The sequence below is a fragment of the Elaeis guineensis genome, chromosome 4 (genome assembly GCF_000442705.2).
Source record: "Elaeis guineensis isolate ETL-2024a chromosome 4, EG11, whole genome shotgun sequence".
Classification (NCBI taxonomy): Eukaryota; Viridiplantae; Streptophyta; class Magnoliopsida; order Arecales; family Arecaceae; genus Elaeis; species Elaeis guineensis.
This window is the reverse complement of record NC_025996.2, coordinates 130998655-131016189: the sequence shown is the minus strand read 5'-3', so window position 1 is coordinate 131016189 and position 17535 is coordinate 130998655. Positions and strand designations below refer to the sequence as shown.

At 37.1% G+C, this 17535-nt stretch overlaps 1 protein-coding gene and 1 pseudogene across 5 annotated transcripts in view; both read right to left on the bottom strand.

The window, feature by feature from the left end:
• Nucleotides 1-17535, bottom strand: part of LOC105042658 (uncharacterized) — a 164823-nt gene that overhangs the window by 38854 nt on the left and 108434 nt on the right. For 4 of the 5 annotated variants that reach the window (XR_012141048.1, XM_073256804.1, XM_073256805.1 and 1 more), the window contains 8 exons: nt 12657-12725; nt 12494-12570; nt 11788-11857; nt 11513-11662; nt 10681-10746; nt 10255-10399; nt 10034-10098; nt 9874-9939 (listed from right to left, as the gene is read on the bottom strand). Coding sequence is in view for 3 of the 5 variants with exons in the window: in XM_073256804.1 (XP_073112905.1) it covers nt 9874-9939; nt 10034-10098; nt 10255-10399; nt 10681-10746; nt 11513-11662; nt 11788-11857; nt 12494-12570; nt 12657-12725 (708 nt within the window). In the remaining 2 variants the exon portion in view is untranslated. Of the gene's footprint in view, nt 1-4530; nt 4587-9873; nt 9940-10033; nt 10099-10254; nt 10400-10680; nt 10747-11512; nt 11663-11787; nt 11858-12493; nt 12571-12656; nt 12726-17535 lie in introns of all 5 variants that reach the window. The other variant, XR_012141049.1, reaches the window with a different exon arrangement.
• On the bottom strand, nt 14515-17084 carry LOC140857587 (uncharacterized; annotated as a pseudogene).

Here is a 17535-nt window from a genome sequence, read left to right as displayed (position 1 = left end):
CATGCCAGGAATGAAGATTACCATAACAACCTCCTATGGTTGCACCGAATCTTTAGGTTGTTACAACGTAATCCCAAATGGTTACAACATGGCTCCAAGTTGTTAAGGTACAATTCATCAAAGATTCAGGATCCCATCTATAAGTAAGCCATGAGCCTCCGCAAGAAAGGTGTCTCTAATATCGGCATTATTATAGCCATTGTTACTAAGCTGCTTCTATTGTCTTCTTCCTCTCTTCCCACCAAAACTCTCATTGGAGGACCCGACCAAAGCCAATTTGAAGAGTCCTCTTACCCCTTTATTGTCTTGCAAATCCATGGAGGCAGCCTGATTGGCACCAATAGATTGACACTGTCTATGGGAGCAAAAGAAGAAAAGCCATGAAGCTTAGAAGAAATAACCATCAAGTGTCCACCCAGCTGAACTATGATGGCTCCCTACATATCCCTCAGAGACCTCAACAACCTCCATCGACTCTAGAAGCCATTAGCATTGGGTAGTTCAACTTGCTCACGTAGCAAGTGTAGGCTCTCACAACGATGATACTGAATTTGCAACGTAGGCCTTCAAATCCTTGGCCAACTAGTCAAACCACCAAGATTGCCTAGCATGAAACAGCGAGCACCCTCACCTCGAGAACCTTGGTACTAGCTAAAGAAGTGGTTACCTCAGCTCTCCATTTGGGGCAGTGTCCAATCTTGACGATCCTTCTTTGCATCGACCAAAAAATGTCTCCAGTTGGGAGGTGGACCTTAATCACAAAATTGAGAAGATGAATGCAAGGATAGAAGCTTAAAGTAGGGGATGACCTGGTGATGAGCAAGCCTCCCTTTACCAAAGAAATCATGGAGCCACTATTGAAGAAGTTCAAAATGCCCCAATTCAAGATTTTATATCCCATGGGACCAAGATTTTAAATACCGTGGGATGGGGGCATCCCGATTTTCCCTCGGAATGGGACGCCCCGCATCCCACCCCATCCCGATGGCCGTCCTGATCAGGCATCTCGATACACACTTGGGACACCTTTTTATATAAATAAATAATAGTTTTTTGAATTTATCTTGAAGTTTTACTGATCTATTTATTGTTTAAATGTATTTGAACTTTAAAAGTGAATATATGATTGAGATGTTTGACGATCCAATGCTTCCCTTGAGAGTTGGACTCTCGATGAATGTTATGCCATGGGAGATTGAGAGTGGGACATGAATATTTATATAAATTACATAGAACATTGGATGCATTGGACGCTGCGGAGACCAAAATGTGCTCAATCAAGCCATGTTGGGGCTTGGGAAGAACAATAATACCATTGTGCAACGATTTAAGACCAACAATACCATTGCATATGAAATCACGGGTGAAGGCTGCTTATTATCAAATCACGTGTGAAGGACAGGATGATAGGTGCTTTGGCAAAATGCATGGGCGCGCAAAGCAATCAGGTGCACACACGGAGGGCAATCACGCACGAGGACCGCACCAGGTGCAATTGGATCGGGCAAATCCCACGGTGGATAGCACGCCACGCCATGCTACCCCTTGTATTTCACCGATTCCCGATTGCGATCGCGAAAAGGTGGAGAGTGGAGACCGCCTCAGGGTTTCGGCAAACCGATGATGCTTTCCCTCCGCTCCTCTCTCCTCCCTCTTCCCTTATTTTCTCATCGGAGATCCAAAGATTCCAAACGCTTCCTCCTTCCTCCTCTCTCTCCTCTCTTCTCCTCCCTAAGCGGCTCCTCCCTCCATCCGTGCTCCTCCCGACTCCTCCCTCGTGGCCATGCTCCTCCCTCCCAATGACGATGATGACGGTAGCGGCAAAAAGGTCAGTACGGCTCCTCCCTCCCGGTGTGACAAATCTAAAAGAACAGTGCAAATCCCGATCGAGATGGCCGTTCCGATGTGATCCAGTCGGAAAGAAGGCGGGATGATCGAGACAAAGACTGGGTGCTCGTTTCGGGGTCCCGCACCCGTCTCAAGTGTCGAATTCTTAGAGGAATGGGACGGGATGGCCGGGACAGCCCCAGTCCCGACGGGACTTAAATCCTTAAATGGGACAAAGGTATTTCGGTTTCTCCATGGGACAAAGGTATGTCCCGCTGTCCCATCCCAACAACAGTCCCAATCATGCACCATAATGGATATCCTCTATCTTTCTCCCCTTCTTTTCTTTCTTTCTTTCTTTTTTCTTTTTTTTCTTCCTTCTTTTCTTTCTTTTCCTCTACCTTCCTTTTTTTACTTTGCTTTTTCTTTCTTTTTCTTCTCCCTTTCTTTTTTTTATTTTTCTTCCTCTTTCCTTTCATTTTTTCCTTATCTTTCCTTCCTTTCCTTCTTTCTTGTTTCTTCTTCTCTCCCTGTGTGGATAGGTTTCATTGTCCTGAGCCCATCCCTGTCCTATTTTCTCATAGAAATGGGATAGGATGATCGGGATGCCCTCCCATCCCATTGGGATGTAAAACCTTGCCCCAGTTCAAGCATTACGATGGTACCACGGATCCAATAAACCATCTTAAGAGCTTTAAAGCTCTCAAGCTACTCCAAGGAGAAATTGACGCTATGATATGCTAGGCCTTCCTAGCCACCCCTAGGGAGGTAGCTTGGCTTTGGTATTCAAATCTCTGACTAGGCTCAATCACTTGGATCAGCTCAGCTGCCAATTTGTCGGCCACCTCATCAGCAATAGAAGGTAGAACAAGACTTCGACTGCCTTATTCACTATCAAGCAGGGGGAAGATGAGTCCCTTCAAAGCTACATTAGTTGGTCTAACACCAAGATGCTAGAGGTATGCGAATTGGACTACTCCATTGCAATAGCGATAGCAATGAATGGGCTAAAGGGCTTATGCTTCAACTTCTTATAGGAGAAAAGGCCTAACGATTTGGTTGAACCCCTATTCTAGGTAGATAAATGCATCCATGCTAAGGAAGCTATAGTTGCTCGAAAGGATGTGGTGGGAGGAAAGAATGGCAAGGAGCGTAGGAGTGGTGAAGACAAGGATGAGCTAAAGAGAAAACAAATCCAAAAAGAAAGGAGCACCACTCAACCAAGGAGTCCACCTTGGAGGTTTGAGAGGTACACCCCTCTTAACACTTCGAGAACCCAAATATTGATGGAAAATTGGAAATACAATATCAGAGGAATCTATGCTAACCTCAGAAGATAAAGACTTCTATCGAGATCAGATATTGTTGGTTCCATAAAGATCACTGGCACAAACTAAGGGGTGCTTATAGATCGAAGCCCTCATCTAATGAGGGTGCCTTGACTGATACATAAACGATTGGAGAAAAGCTGGTTAGGATAGGCAAACCTTTGAAAGGCAAGATGATCGATCACTTACTAAGGCAATCACCACTATCTCTAAAGGACTCATTGCTAAAAGGTCTAGGCATCCAGCCTTTCAATGATTAGACAGTCCAGGCTAAAGAATTAGCTCGATGAAAAGACAAGCTATAGAACAAGAAGAGCGTGGAAGCCTTGCACTAAACTTGGAGAACTCACGCCAATTAACTGAGCTTAAGAAGCTTGAAGGGGTACCCTAACTCCGAATATGAAACTTTGATAACCTCAAGGTACATCATCAATAAAAATCATGACAATGGATTCTATATCCTTTATGTCACACCCCTGACCTGAGATCGTGAGTCTAGGGGTCATGACAATCGCCATATACTTATGAAGAACTCTCTCTATAAGCATTCAAGGCATTTCAAAAACGATATCAATGCATCATAGCAGAATAAAATTTAAATACTTATTGTTCAATTTTAATTCAAATAACTAAATCAAATGTCTTACATCCAATAAAGTTCCATTAAAAATAATACAAAAATAAATCTAAGTTCAACGAAGTTGACAATGCTAAATCTCGCCTCTAAAAGCTCTCTCCCAAAATTAATGCCCACACTCACAATTAATTATCTAAATCTGAAAAATAAGAAGAGAGAGATAATGAGCTAGACAACTCAGTAAGTAATGATATCTCAACTAAACATTCCAGATATTATCATATGATATGATGTTCAAAAACAATGCCATAAATAAACACAAAGACATATTTCATGCTTACTTAAATAAAATAAATATTTTCAAATATTCATATAGATATATGATCATAGTTCGATTCGAGTCAAAATATATTTAACTCAACAGCCTTAACCATGACCATACTTATCCCTGTGGCAGGGCTCAGATCAAAGTGCCAACATATAACCCCCATTGGCAGGATCCAAAAATCAATGCACAAACCCCATTGGTAGGGTCCAGAGTACCAACATATAACCCTTATTGTCAAGGTCCAAAACATAGTTAGGCTGAGAGCACAAATGCGATCCGTATCAAAGCACTTTTGCAACATAACATATATGTCATAATTCCACTGAATGTATGTACATTCCATAATAAATCATGATATTTTAGAAAATCACTTTTTGTTCAAAATAGTCCATAAATCATGCATAATTCAAGACTGATACTTGCTTTCAATATGATTATGAAATATCTTAAGAAAACAGTTCATTACTTACCTCTACAGAATACTGAATGGACAGATTCAATCAATCTTGAAAGCATCCTTCAGAACCTATTGGACAAGATTACACCCTCGCATTAATTCTAATTCATAACTAATCAAAATAAAATCTCAAATCAAACACCACTTAAGATCGGATTGGCCACTGGGTGTGCATTTTGTTCGACTAATAGAGCGATACAAAAATCCCATATTGGAATCAACTCAGATTCAAAGAAACAGATCAGATTGACTGAGTTCACAATCACATAGAGAGATAATATCAAAGGAGAGAGAAATAATATAAGATGGAACATGGCCAGTTAGGCGATACTGCCCGACATTTCGATCGACCTAATTCAAAGTGATCTAATCACATCATGGTTGAATTAATATATAGATGGTTCAATAAAAATTAGAGATAATTAATTCTAATAGTATCCAGATCGGATCAAGGTAGGTGTCGGCACGCTATCCGACGACATTGAATCAGGACTGTCTTTGCTGAAATCGATCAAAATCATAAAAAAAGAAAATCTTTCATTAAATTAATATTAGAGAGATGGCCTTTAGAGAGAAAAATCCATCAAGAGAGAGAAATGGTCTAGAGAAAAAAATTCTAGAGAGAGAAAGAAGAGAGAGAATCCAACATTCTAGTGAGAGAAAGTTAGGGGTTTAGACTGAAGAGAAAGAGAGAAGAGAGAAACCTTTCATTTTTTTCTTTTTTCTTTCTTTTTCTTTTTTTTCATGGGAAACAAAGGACGCACACGTCCTCTGTTCTCTTCTTCTTTCACGAAACAGGGGGATTGTTCTTCCCTTTGTTCCCGAATTAGGAGGACATCCTCCCCGCCGGCGACCCTTGTGGCTAGAGGGGTAGTCCCCGACGATGCCAACCAGCCAGATCCAGTGACCGGCGGCGACAAGTGGCAGCGGGAAAAACTGAAACGAAACAGAAAAATAGGGAACTCGAAAAAATAAAAAATTTTAAGGGTTTTTGGTGGAAAAATTTTGGCAAAAATTCATGATTAAAACCAGAAAAAATTGAGGGAATAAAATGGGAGAGATTTACCTGGTCTTTAATAAATTTTGACTCAATTTCTGACAGTCAAAACAAGATCAAACCATCGGCATATTCAAGAAAAATCAAAGGAACGGGCAACGAACTTTGGCGATTCTAATGGCTATTTTAAGGGAGCAAAAGATCCTCTATATAGAGGGAATTGGAGGGTGTTAGAGGCCAAAAGATTTTGACTCCTGATCAAAATTGGAGTCTCAGTCAGAAATGAGAACTCTTTCGGGAGTTCTAAATTTTGGCCGTTTCCTTTGGGGCTGGGTTGGGTCAGGTGGTTTAGACCCAATTACACTTTATTACTAATCATTAATAAAATTGTCTTTTAGTTCCTCTCTAAAAACTGACCCGAAGAGCCATAGGTCTCTATAGACTAGGTTGTCCTGGTACTTGGGACGATCTACTCTTGGGGCAGCCTACCGTCTAATGGTCCTTTTTTTAATTTTAGGACCCATCTAGGAGTGTCCAAATCTATCTTGATCACACCATATTGACCCGACCAAAATATGGATGGGCACCTATATCGAAACTTGAATTGTATGGCACTTTGTATGTTTCTAAACTTAATATTATGTCATATTATTTAAATATTCTTAATTGAATGTATTCAATCTTATGCTTATCAATGTTACTAAGAACTAGTGGCATTAGACTAGGACTTAAGGTTTAGTGGTACATACTTTGATTGACCAATAACTTGAAAATGAGTTGAATTTTTGAGTGAAACCAATTTTATATGAAAGTAGACTTCAAGAACTTTGAAACCAGCACTAATTTTGGCAAATTTGGATTAAAACAACCAATTATGAATTTTTGAATTTGGGCCCACTGTGCGGACCCAATTAGTGGTTTATAATGATGGGTTAATAGGCTATCTTTAGACCCAATCCAATTTTTTTTAAATATTTTGCATGAACTTTAGGCTTGGAAAAACCCTAAGAAACCCTAGTTTTCTCAATGTTATGTTGGAAAAGAAAAAAGGAGAGAATAATTACAAAGGAGAGGAAACAATGAACAAGGATTTCAGAGGAAAGAAGGAACAATGTTTATAAGGGATTCAAATGGAAAAAACAAAATCTAGGTTTTTGGAAGAAGAAAATCTTGTAGAGAGACTCATCGATTAAGGTATGCATCATTTCACAGCTATCAAGGAGATTATTCTTCTGACCTTTTTTCAAAAAAAAAGGGGGTGTTTAGGCATTAGGATTGCCAAAGTAGAAACTAGATTGGTACCTATTGTAGAAAATGCTGAATGCATTCAATTGAACCCTACATTGTCAAAGTAGAAACTAGATTGGTACCTTGTGTGGGTTGCCCTTGAGTTTGATTTTTGCCATGATTTCATATATATTTGTTCAACACAGAGAACTTTAAATCTGGAAACTTCCAAGATTTAAAACTTATGGTAAGGGTTATTTTATATTTATTTTGAAATAGCTATTCTATAGGACAGTAAACATGAACACTGAACTAGGGAACTTTTAGCCAATCTAATTCTAGATAGAAAATTCTAATCCAATATCAACTTTTCATAGAAAACTTTCTTCTTATCGGTAGACCTATTCACAAGCCAGACAGTTTGCTCGATCATGAAGCCTTTTGGATGGGTCTAGGCTTGGACCCAGTGGGCCAGGCCAAGCCTAAAACATAGCCTGCTAGCAAATAGGCCAGACTTGGGTTTAGGTCTTGAAGCCTGATCCATGCCTAGCCTGGCTTGGATTTTATACACTATGCCAAAGGCCCATATTCCCACCCTTGCTATAGGTGAGCTCAAGCTGAACTAAGTTGGTGAGTCCGTCTGCTAGTTCACTTGATCAATTAAGGAATGAGACAGCTCATTCCGTCACTTCTAGCCGTTCTAGGAATAGAGCAGGTCTCCTCTCGTCCGCTGCTTCTAGGAATAGCAACTTCTCATCTGCTTCTCCATCTCCTCTTGTCTTCTCCTCAGTCCACCTTCTTTTCCTCTTCTTCTCCAATTGTCACTAGCATCTAGCAATCATCCTTCCCATCATCTTCCTCTCCGATTGCAGCCACCATAGCAGCACTATCCTTGTCTACCATCCTTCTCCCAATATCAAGTACAATGCCACCGACTTCACCACCGCCGTCTCCCCCTCAACCACAGCCCATGTCCTAGGAAAGTTAAGGATCCCTCTACTAAATTTCTCACCTTATTTGATAAAGTTCCAGTTTTTACCAATCGAGGCTTCAAATCAGGAACTTTTTGAATAATACCTAATAAAAGCTCCTCTTGGATTTGATTTAAAAAGTTCCTCCTTAGTCATTTTTAGTTACGCATTGATTTCTAGAGGTCCAACCATCTCATGATTGTTTGGGATAATGACAAAGTTACCATTGAATCATAAGAAGCTCTAAATAAAGTTTGCCAACATGATTGATTATGCTATTAAGTGGCAAAGCTTGTTAGTCTAAGTTAGAATAAAAAATTTTGGATGTTATTTATTGAATATAGTGTTAAATGATTCTCTTTTATGACTTTAGTGAGAGCTATTGAGCTGAATTGGAGGCCATTAGTGGATGGTTTACAAGAGGAGTAAGAGTTGTAAATAGATATTCATCACATCCTACCGTTTCCTTTTTATTCTTGATATCGTTTACTTGGCTATGTCATTAATAATTGACATTATATGTTCATTTGATAAAATCAGATTTGTATATTAAATCCTAAGGATCAAAAAGTGTTTTATTGTCAACTTATTTTTGTTTGTTTGAGTGTTTTTGGTTTCATGTTTTATCTATAGAATTGAAATGTGCCAATCAAGATTAATGTTTATATATACTTTTGATTAAATTTTGGAACTCTTTCATACAAGTTAAAATTGTTGTGACTTCAATGTGATTTAGCTTGATGCCCATGTTACAATATTTTGATGTCAGAAACGTTATATGTTTAAGCTCACCAGTTTCTTATTATCATAGATTGATATCAGAGATTGGGCTTCTAGCAACTCCTTAAGATGATCAAATTAACAAAGGGCTGCATGGAAGGAGATTACTTCCATATTTTATTTCTGTCAAGTGTCAAGAATTGTGGACAATAATTATTATGATTTTACTTTTTGTTGTTTCAGAGACACGAACTGTCTTTCTAGAAATTGTTTAATTTAGATTTTGGGACTAAGATTTCTCATGCAGCAATGATTTTAGTGATTGCTGGTATCTTGGCCAACACTTATATGCCATCTCATACCATACTACGTACCACCACTATAATAGGATGATATCGGTAATGGGGTCCAATACCAAGATGGCGAACATTGATTTGGTATATGTTAACCAAATCAGATGCATGATGACTAGTAGCAGAATTTAGGGTTTCCCTTCGTTTCTTCTTTAAAAAGAATTGATTGATGGGGATCCTAGCTATAGCGGACAGTTTAGGTTGCAAGAATTGAAGTATTCTTGCAAAGAGACTTAGGTTAGCAAGTTTCAAGAAGGTTTGGAAAATTAAAGACTTAGGTTTCAGATATTTAAGGTAAATCTATGGTTTTGCAGCCAATTGTCATGCTAGTTATGTCTATACAAGTTATCTTACATTTGCAAAGTTACTACTTACTATGTTGGACCACAAATAGTTAAAACTATAAGAAAAGTCAAATTCCTACTTCAAATAATTTAAAATCAAAGTAATGCAATTTTTTAAGAATAAGAGTTGAGATTGGCATTTCATTTAATAAATTAATTTTGTCATTCTAATTGAATTGCTATCAAAGCTGCTACTGCTAGAGTTCTTGATTGAGTTGATATTGTATAAAGTAATTAATAAAAGAGAAGTGAATGACAGTATCTATGACTAAGACACAGTCACATCATGGTATGTCACACATTATCAAGAATAAGTTATTATGGTCTAACTCTAACATGATGTCTACTAGCTTTCATCTTATATGCTTGTTTGTGAATTTTCATAGCATATTTGTAAATGAAAGCTCATATGTTTTTTATGCTGCTATAGTTTTCTTCTCTGTGTGAGATAATCTATTCTACATACATTTATGACTGTAAATTTTGCTTTATAAGGTCACCCAAATGTTTTGTTCCAGGGCTTGGGCTAAAACCAGTAACAAAACCAAAATATAAACCTTGATCTTAGTAAGATTTTTATTTGAGTTCATGGTAAGCATGCATCCATCCAATCATATAAATTTCTGAGAATTTTAGACCAGTTTTATCCTACTCTATCAAAATCATATGTACTATGGAAGAATTGTTGGTTATAAAAGGATAAGGAAGATGTCACAAATAAGATAATAATAAAATCCACCATACCTTCAAAGAATCAGAAATTTTGGAACTAAAATCCCGTGCAGCTCTCATTGAGTTCACATAGTCACTCTGAGGGGAAACACAACCAAATCATGTCAGTTTAGAAGAATAAGTTTTGATATGATATAGTGATAAGATTCAATTAGAGGTGCTTTTGTCTTACTTGTTTATTAAGGGGAGTATGGTATGTACGAAATGATGCTGCTTGAATAATCCCACTTTCATAACCTATGAAATGGACAAACTGCCAAGTTTGACTATAATGAACCTACTAATTGATATCCTAACAACATGAAATTGATTGTTATTTGATGATCATCATGGATAAGTATTCACCATTATGTTATTGCATGTTACAATAAGGGCATGGAACATGATACAAACCAGTGAGATCCACACTAGTGGTGTAAGCTCCTTTGCCACCCTTAGCACAATCTGAAGATGGCAATGCATTGAGAAACCACGGGAGCTTTTCCTTGAATTGTACCATAGAAGGGCGACCATCATGTAATTCTGAATAACGGAAGCACTAAAAACACAAAAATATAGTTTGTTTTCTTAAATTTTTTTGATTATCAATTCATATAGCACTATGAAAAATAAAGAATCAAAAATTATGCATAATTAGTCACACATTATGACCAGTTAATGCAGTCAGCTATAAGAAAGAAAACCACATCCTTTTTATTTAGAGTAAACATATATATTAATTACATTTCATAAAGGGATAATCTGGTCCAAGCAGACTAATATTTACAATTTACAGATAGTAAGTATAGAAGAGCATATAAATCTCTAAAGATATAATACCGTGGTACAATCTTTGCATATTCCACCGACGCCACATGATCCTTCATCAGGCTGACAGCAAGGAGGCTAGTAATGAAACAAATGAAATTTTCAGTAAACATACTATTAAATAACAGCATCAAAAATATCAAAGAAAAAAATGTTTATGAACAAGTTGCTGTTATACATGCAAAGATCAATTTCAAAAAAAAAACAGGAATCTCCATATATATACTATGAATTATATAGCTTTTAGTTAATGCTAGTGAAACAGCATTTTCATAGAATCAAAAATAAAACCAGCAACCCATATCCCATGAAAATTATAATATATTTTCATGAATAATTATTTTCGCATGTTGCAATTCAGAGCTCTTGACTACAAAATAAGCTTGAGAGGACAAGCTTTAAATAACTAAAGCAGGTGATGGGAAAAAATACCTAGAATTTTTCAATTTTATAATTCAATGCCAACTCAAAATCATAAATAGCCATTCTTCCACTTTCACTCATGCAATGTCTTCTCCAAAACAAACTCTTATTCCCATATCATATCCATTTGGCACATATAACTTCATGGGTTAAAAGTAATTCTTTTGTGACTCTAACATACACAACAAACTGCACATAACATAACCATGTTTGCCCATGACTGATCAATCACCTTCACCCAAACAGAAATATTGTTTGCAAAGCAAAGGAAATAACATCAAAGCTTCTAGCTCAAATAACGTATCTATGGGTAAGAAAGGCTCTGTGTAAACATACTTTCAGGATAACTTACCTAATGAGATTACACGAAGAGTTCAAAGTGCAATTTTACATGATAAAGCAAGATGAAAAGCTACAAGACCTGATCATCAGGGGGGCAATAGCTCCCATTCACAAACTTGCGACAGCAACTAAATGCTTCTGGGGATAACCATATAAGGAAATCATCAAGCCATGAAGCAGCAGGCTTAGCAATGTAACTCGACTCAGGTATCAATGATGCTTTTGCAATCTGAAAGAAGAATATATTTATAAACATGCAGTATGGGAGAAAATAATGATTAAGAAAGTCTTCTAAGCAGGAAAAATTGATTATATTGATTAGAGTGTCTGGATATAGACACTGATGTGGTTTACCTCGTTCAAGAGAGAGTTTGAATCACAGCGACTGATGGAGCATATTTTGTTTGTTTGTTTTGACTCCAAGCTGGAAAAGACCAAGTTTAGTGGATCATTCAGAATAGTTTAATGATAAGTCAAAATATTGGTGATTTAAGTCATAAGATAGTTTGTAAATTGGATAGCTTTTCATGTCCAATTTTAAACTAATAAAGCACATCATTACAAAAGTCTACATGAAGGGCATGCTGAAGAAAATTAATTGTCAAGTGTATGGTCAATTGCCCTTTTAAAGTTATGCATAAAACTGAGACTTACATATGACAAACCGTCAACACTTACATAAGATTTGACATGAGGTAAAAAGTTCATAACAAACCAAACATGAAAATATTAGTTCTCCCTCAAATACTCATGGAAGCCTTCCTACCAGTCGAGAAAGTAGTTGTGTAAGTTCTTGAAGTTCTGCTAGGAGCAGACAACCTTTGTTGAATACCATCATAAAGTTATTTGGTCGAATTTGGCCTATCCTTTTATTCCTAGCCAGGAAGAAGCAGTAAGACTATGGAAAGAGGGAAGCATTGACTGAGGTCATCATAAACCAATACAGAGGTGTTGTTATCACAAACTGATGATAAAGAGAATTTTTGGATATAAATTGTGTAGAGCAAACAACACTAATTTAAAAAGCAACAGTGTCGAACAAAGAAATGCCAGTTAGTACCTGTAATTAAAGTCTTTTACAACAAAATACAATGGTGGTCCCACTCTAAGATACTTTGCAAGATCATCAAAATAATCCTACAGAAGTACCACTGAAAATGATCAGCAAAGTTCTTTCTTAGAGAACATTAAGGTACAAAAATCACTGATCCTTCAAAGAAAACCTGAAGATATGAATCTCGAGGAAGGACAACTTTCTGCTCCAAACCAGGTTGAAGTCTAGTACATAATGCCTGTTAGATTCAAAAGAACAAGTATATAACTAAGATCCTAGGATAAAGAACTTTCCATGCTTCAAATAAAGTGTGAACATATATAGATTCATAAGTATCCAAAAAAGGAAATAAAGATATTTGGCAGAAAACTGAATGGCTGATAGTATATTGATTCATTCATTTCTCTTTTTTTGGTAGAAAAACAATGACTCATTCTTTATCATGACTGCTTATTGTTTCCATAAAGCAAATGAAATATTCAGATTATTTTATTTTAGTTAAGACTTAAGAGACAACAGTAAGAAAGCATTAAAATTAACCAGAATAGCCAAGTCTAGCTTGGTCCGCTCAACTGGCCAGACCCATTGTGACCTGGGCTTGGCTCTACACATGCTTTGTGCATGCTGGAAGATGCCCAGTGGGAGTCTTCTACCCAAGATCCGTTATATCGATACCGGTGCACGTACCAGCACCGAGCCAATACGGTATGATATCGGTATCGTACCAACACACGGTATGCTCCGGCGTACTGATTCGGTACCGGTACAATTTTTTTTTGTTTTGTTTCATTTTTTTTTGGATCTTCAAGTTATTAATTCATAATTATAATCCCAAAATTACATTATATTGCATATTATTGACATATTTGGATTCAATTTTTGAGTTCGGTAGCGGTACAGGGACTCTTAATCCAAAATTTCAAATATATATTTATTTACATTATATTACAACTCTATCATCTTAAAATTAAAAAATATATATATATAAATGTGCATTAAATATATCTAAACTTTTAAAGTATAAAGCATAAAAAATGATATACTAACATCAAATTCTACTCTGCATTTAATATCTCATTGAGTGTCTATGACGCTCGTAGATATCTGGATCATTGGCATAGTCTGGAGGAACATCAGTCCATCCCTCTAATCAAGACACTATATTCTTGAATATTCATCTCATAAGATATCCTCTCTAGATTGTAAAACATCTCAGATCTCTTACTCAAACTCTGGTTCTGAGAAGTATCCTTAAGATGATGATATGGTTGTGTAAGAGCCCATCCAAATATGCCGATAGTAAAATCTGATCCGTAAGATGCTCCAGGCTGCATAGGGTAGTAACCACTAGAAGACGATACCTAGGATACACCATATCCATATGGATCATAAGGTGGCCGCGGATAATAGGATCCATAATGCGAGGATGATCCAGATACATCCGTGGATCCTACTTCACGTGCAATATCGTCTGTAGCTACATCGTGTGCTGGACGACCTTTAGGAGCCCATCGTCTATATGAAATCGGCTCCCCACAGTCTCTACCAACTCGTCCACCATGGTCCCTATCTTGTGTGGCATGTGTAAACTGGGACTCACCAGTGAATCGAATATCATCCTGCAGCTGTGTCTCATAAGCAATAATCTTTTATCCTCTAGTTCCTCTCTGATCATCAGATCCATGACTACTATTACTAGTATCATCATCACTCTTCCTGATCTCCGAATCTGAGCCAGATAGCTCCTGTACTCTCGAGAGTGGTGCACGTGCAACTATCTTTTCTTTTCCCCCCTTGTGCCCCTCTATGACTGAGTTTCCTGTGATTGGAAGGATGGATGTCTTGTTGCTGACAGCCGACCTCATCTAAATATTTGTCGCTCAAACTTCTGCGAAGATGTATCGAACATTGAGTCATATGATGAATGAGTCTCCCGTGTCCCCTCAGGCTGTGGCTGATCAGCTGGAACCTTATGTGGAATATTTTTTTCTACCCATTAAATCGGATCCACCCTAATCTCCCTAGCTACCACACTGGCTGATCATAGAGGAGACCCCGACTCATCAAGCTTTGACTCCTGCTGCTGACTTGCAAGCCATCCGATGATCGGATCGTCATCCTCGTTAGCATAATCATCTAGTGTCGGATCAATATACTTCAATTGTACTTCCTTCTGAATGAATTTTAATCTCAACCTCAGATTATAGTGAACATATACAAGAACATTGAGGTGCTTTTGTATCAGACGATTTCTCTGTTTGCTGTGGATAAAGACGAAAATTGATCAATTGCGCTCACAGCCACTAGCAGAGACCGTCTAGAAAAGAATGTAGACAGTCATACCTTTCAAATATTCTACAGACATTCCAAAATGAATCTATCATTCAGCTGCAAAAGCAAAATTATATATCAAATTTTATGATATTACTAGACATTTGATGTCAATCTATGCTGCTCATTATTGATATATAATTTACCTGGATTCATCTGCTTTTTGCTTACGACAGCTGATGGAACTCCAAAGCTGTCTGATCCCTCTCTAAACTGTTTCGTCTGTAAAAATATATATTTATTAAATTTAAAAATATATCATTGAGTACAGATTGAATTTAGTTGAATAATCACATCTGTTTTAAACTAGCATACCTCTTGCAGACACAAGGATGCGATTTCTGAATCGAGCACCATCTTATATATCACATTACAAAGAGCAACAAGAAGCTCGTTATCCATATCTATCCCAAAAATGGTATACTGGAATCTCAGATTCAAATAATAAGCTGCAGATAAACTCCATAATTGATTAAGTATACTTTTACAAGTATAAAAAAAATATTTTAAAATATTGTTGAATCCATGCTTATCAGCTAGATGCAAATCTCTATCCATCTGATAGTCCCAACGACACTCAATGATGTTAATAAATTCTTGAGCATGCTTCGGATCATTCTCACTGATCTATTTCTTTGCCCTCTCCATTATGTAATATAAGAAGACCATCTGGGGATATCTTTCACTATCCACGATGTGAAGCACCTCATATAATGGCTTAATAGCCTTCACTATCTTCTCAGCCTGTGCCAGAATGACTGACTCATCATCAAGTTCTCCACATGACTTCCATCAGTGCCGGCCCTTGCATATCTGCTCTCCTGCCACTCGGCACTGACAAACATTTGACGTAAGACTGCTTTCTTCTGAAGAAGACTATCAAGTGCTATGTAGTTAGTAGCAAATCGTGTGATACTCAGTCTTAAGATCTCCCCCCAGTATACGTCCGCATCAATGAAAGGATCCATGTGTGATTGTAGATGAATCTACTAATAGTCTGGGCAATCTTCACTACTTGCTGCACCCTACAAATCTTTCTAATATCCATCAATATAAGATCAATGCAATGTGCAGCACATGGGATCCAGTATATCTGCAGTCGCTGCTCCATCAGCAACTCTCCGGCAGTCTTATATTGTGACCCATTATCTGCGATGACTTGCACGTCATACTGCTCACCCACTGAATCAATCACCTCCTCCATCAGACCAAGGATATATGCGGCATCGTGCATCTTATCTGAAGCATCAATTAATTTATGAAAAAATATTTTTCCATCACAGTATATTAAAAAATTAATGATGCTCCATCTAGTAGGATCAATCTAACTATCACACATCACTGTCAGTCTGTATGTAGGCCATTTATTCTTGTAATAAGCAATCCAACTCTACAGATCCTCTTTGTTATTGTCAAGAAGCTGACCATAAATATCCTTAGGTCCTGACGGATCTACACCCTGGCCGGCAGCCTCTATGGCTGAAATGGTAAATCGATAGTAAGGATTGCCTGCTGTATTTGCTGGAATATGGTTGAAATAAAATCATGATCCAATAGCTCGCCACATATTCTTCTTCTTATCTTTTTTCACCATAGTGTCAATCCTCTACTGCTTTGAATCCTTATTGAAAAAAGCATGTGGATCTAAATCATGGATGGTGGCTCCTGCTGGAATATCTTTGGAGGACCTCCTCCTACTGCCAAAAGCTCCCAACAAAGATGTTATGCTGTGTCTGCTCCCTCTACCATCGAGCTCTCTGACTGAGGTAGTTCTCCTGAACTTGAATTTTCCTCAATCGATCACTGATCCAGACCCCGATTCGTAGTACAATGGTCCAAATCGCTCTCTATACCTGACCATTTTCTCCTACCGTACTGATCAGCCAAGTTTGCCTGAATGGCAACCTCAATCTGTGCCTCCTCATCATCTAGAGCGGAAGCCTCCTCTAACTCTCTAAAGTGATAAGAAGGTGGCTTTGCAGCTCGACGGTCCACTTCCGTCCTCTTCTGCTTTGCCCTTTCCTTCACTACTTTCAAATCACCAAAGTGTTTCTTCATCAACTGTCAGACTCCTATGGGTTTTTCCGACATATGGATACATTAGGATAACCATCAGCCAGGTGCTACTTCAACCTAGTTACCCCTCTTTCCTTGAACTCTGTGTTGCGCCATTTGCATTTCCAATGATGCCAAGCCGAGAGCATCTCGCCATGATCCCAACCAATGTCACGCTCTAAATCTTTTTTCTTACTCATTTATGCAAGTATAACAAAATATGATAGTTTAATAATTATTAAAAAAATATTATACATAAATTCAAAAAAAATTCAATAATAATTTTAAAACTCATAAATTCAAAAAAAATATTTTATATGCTTCAAATAATATTTTTGAATTAACTATAATATAATACTAATTTTATATATTTTTATTTGATAATATTTTTTTATTACTTAAATAATTACAAAAATATTTTTTAATTTCAAAAATTTTAAAAAAATTTGAGGTTAGATTCAAGTAGATTGAATCATTCTAAATATGATTCTGAAACTCTAATTTTTTATTTTTTAATTTATTTTTTTAATAGTTTTTTTATAAATAAATATATATTTAAAAAGAATATATAATTAATGAAAGTCAATGAATGTCATGCTCTGAATTTTTTATCTTACAAATTTTTGTAAGTATAACAAAACACAGTAGTTTAATACTTATTA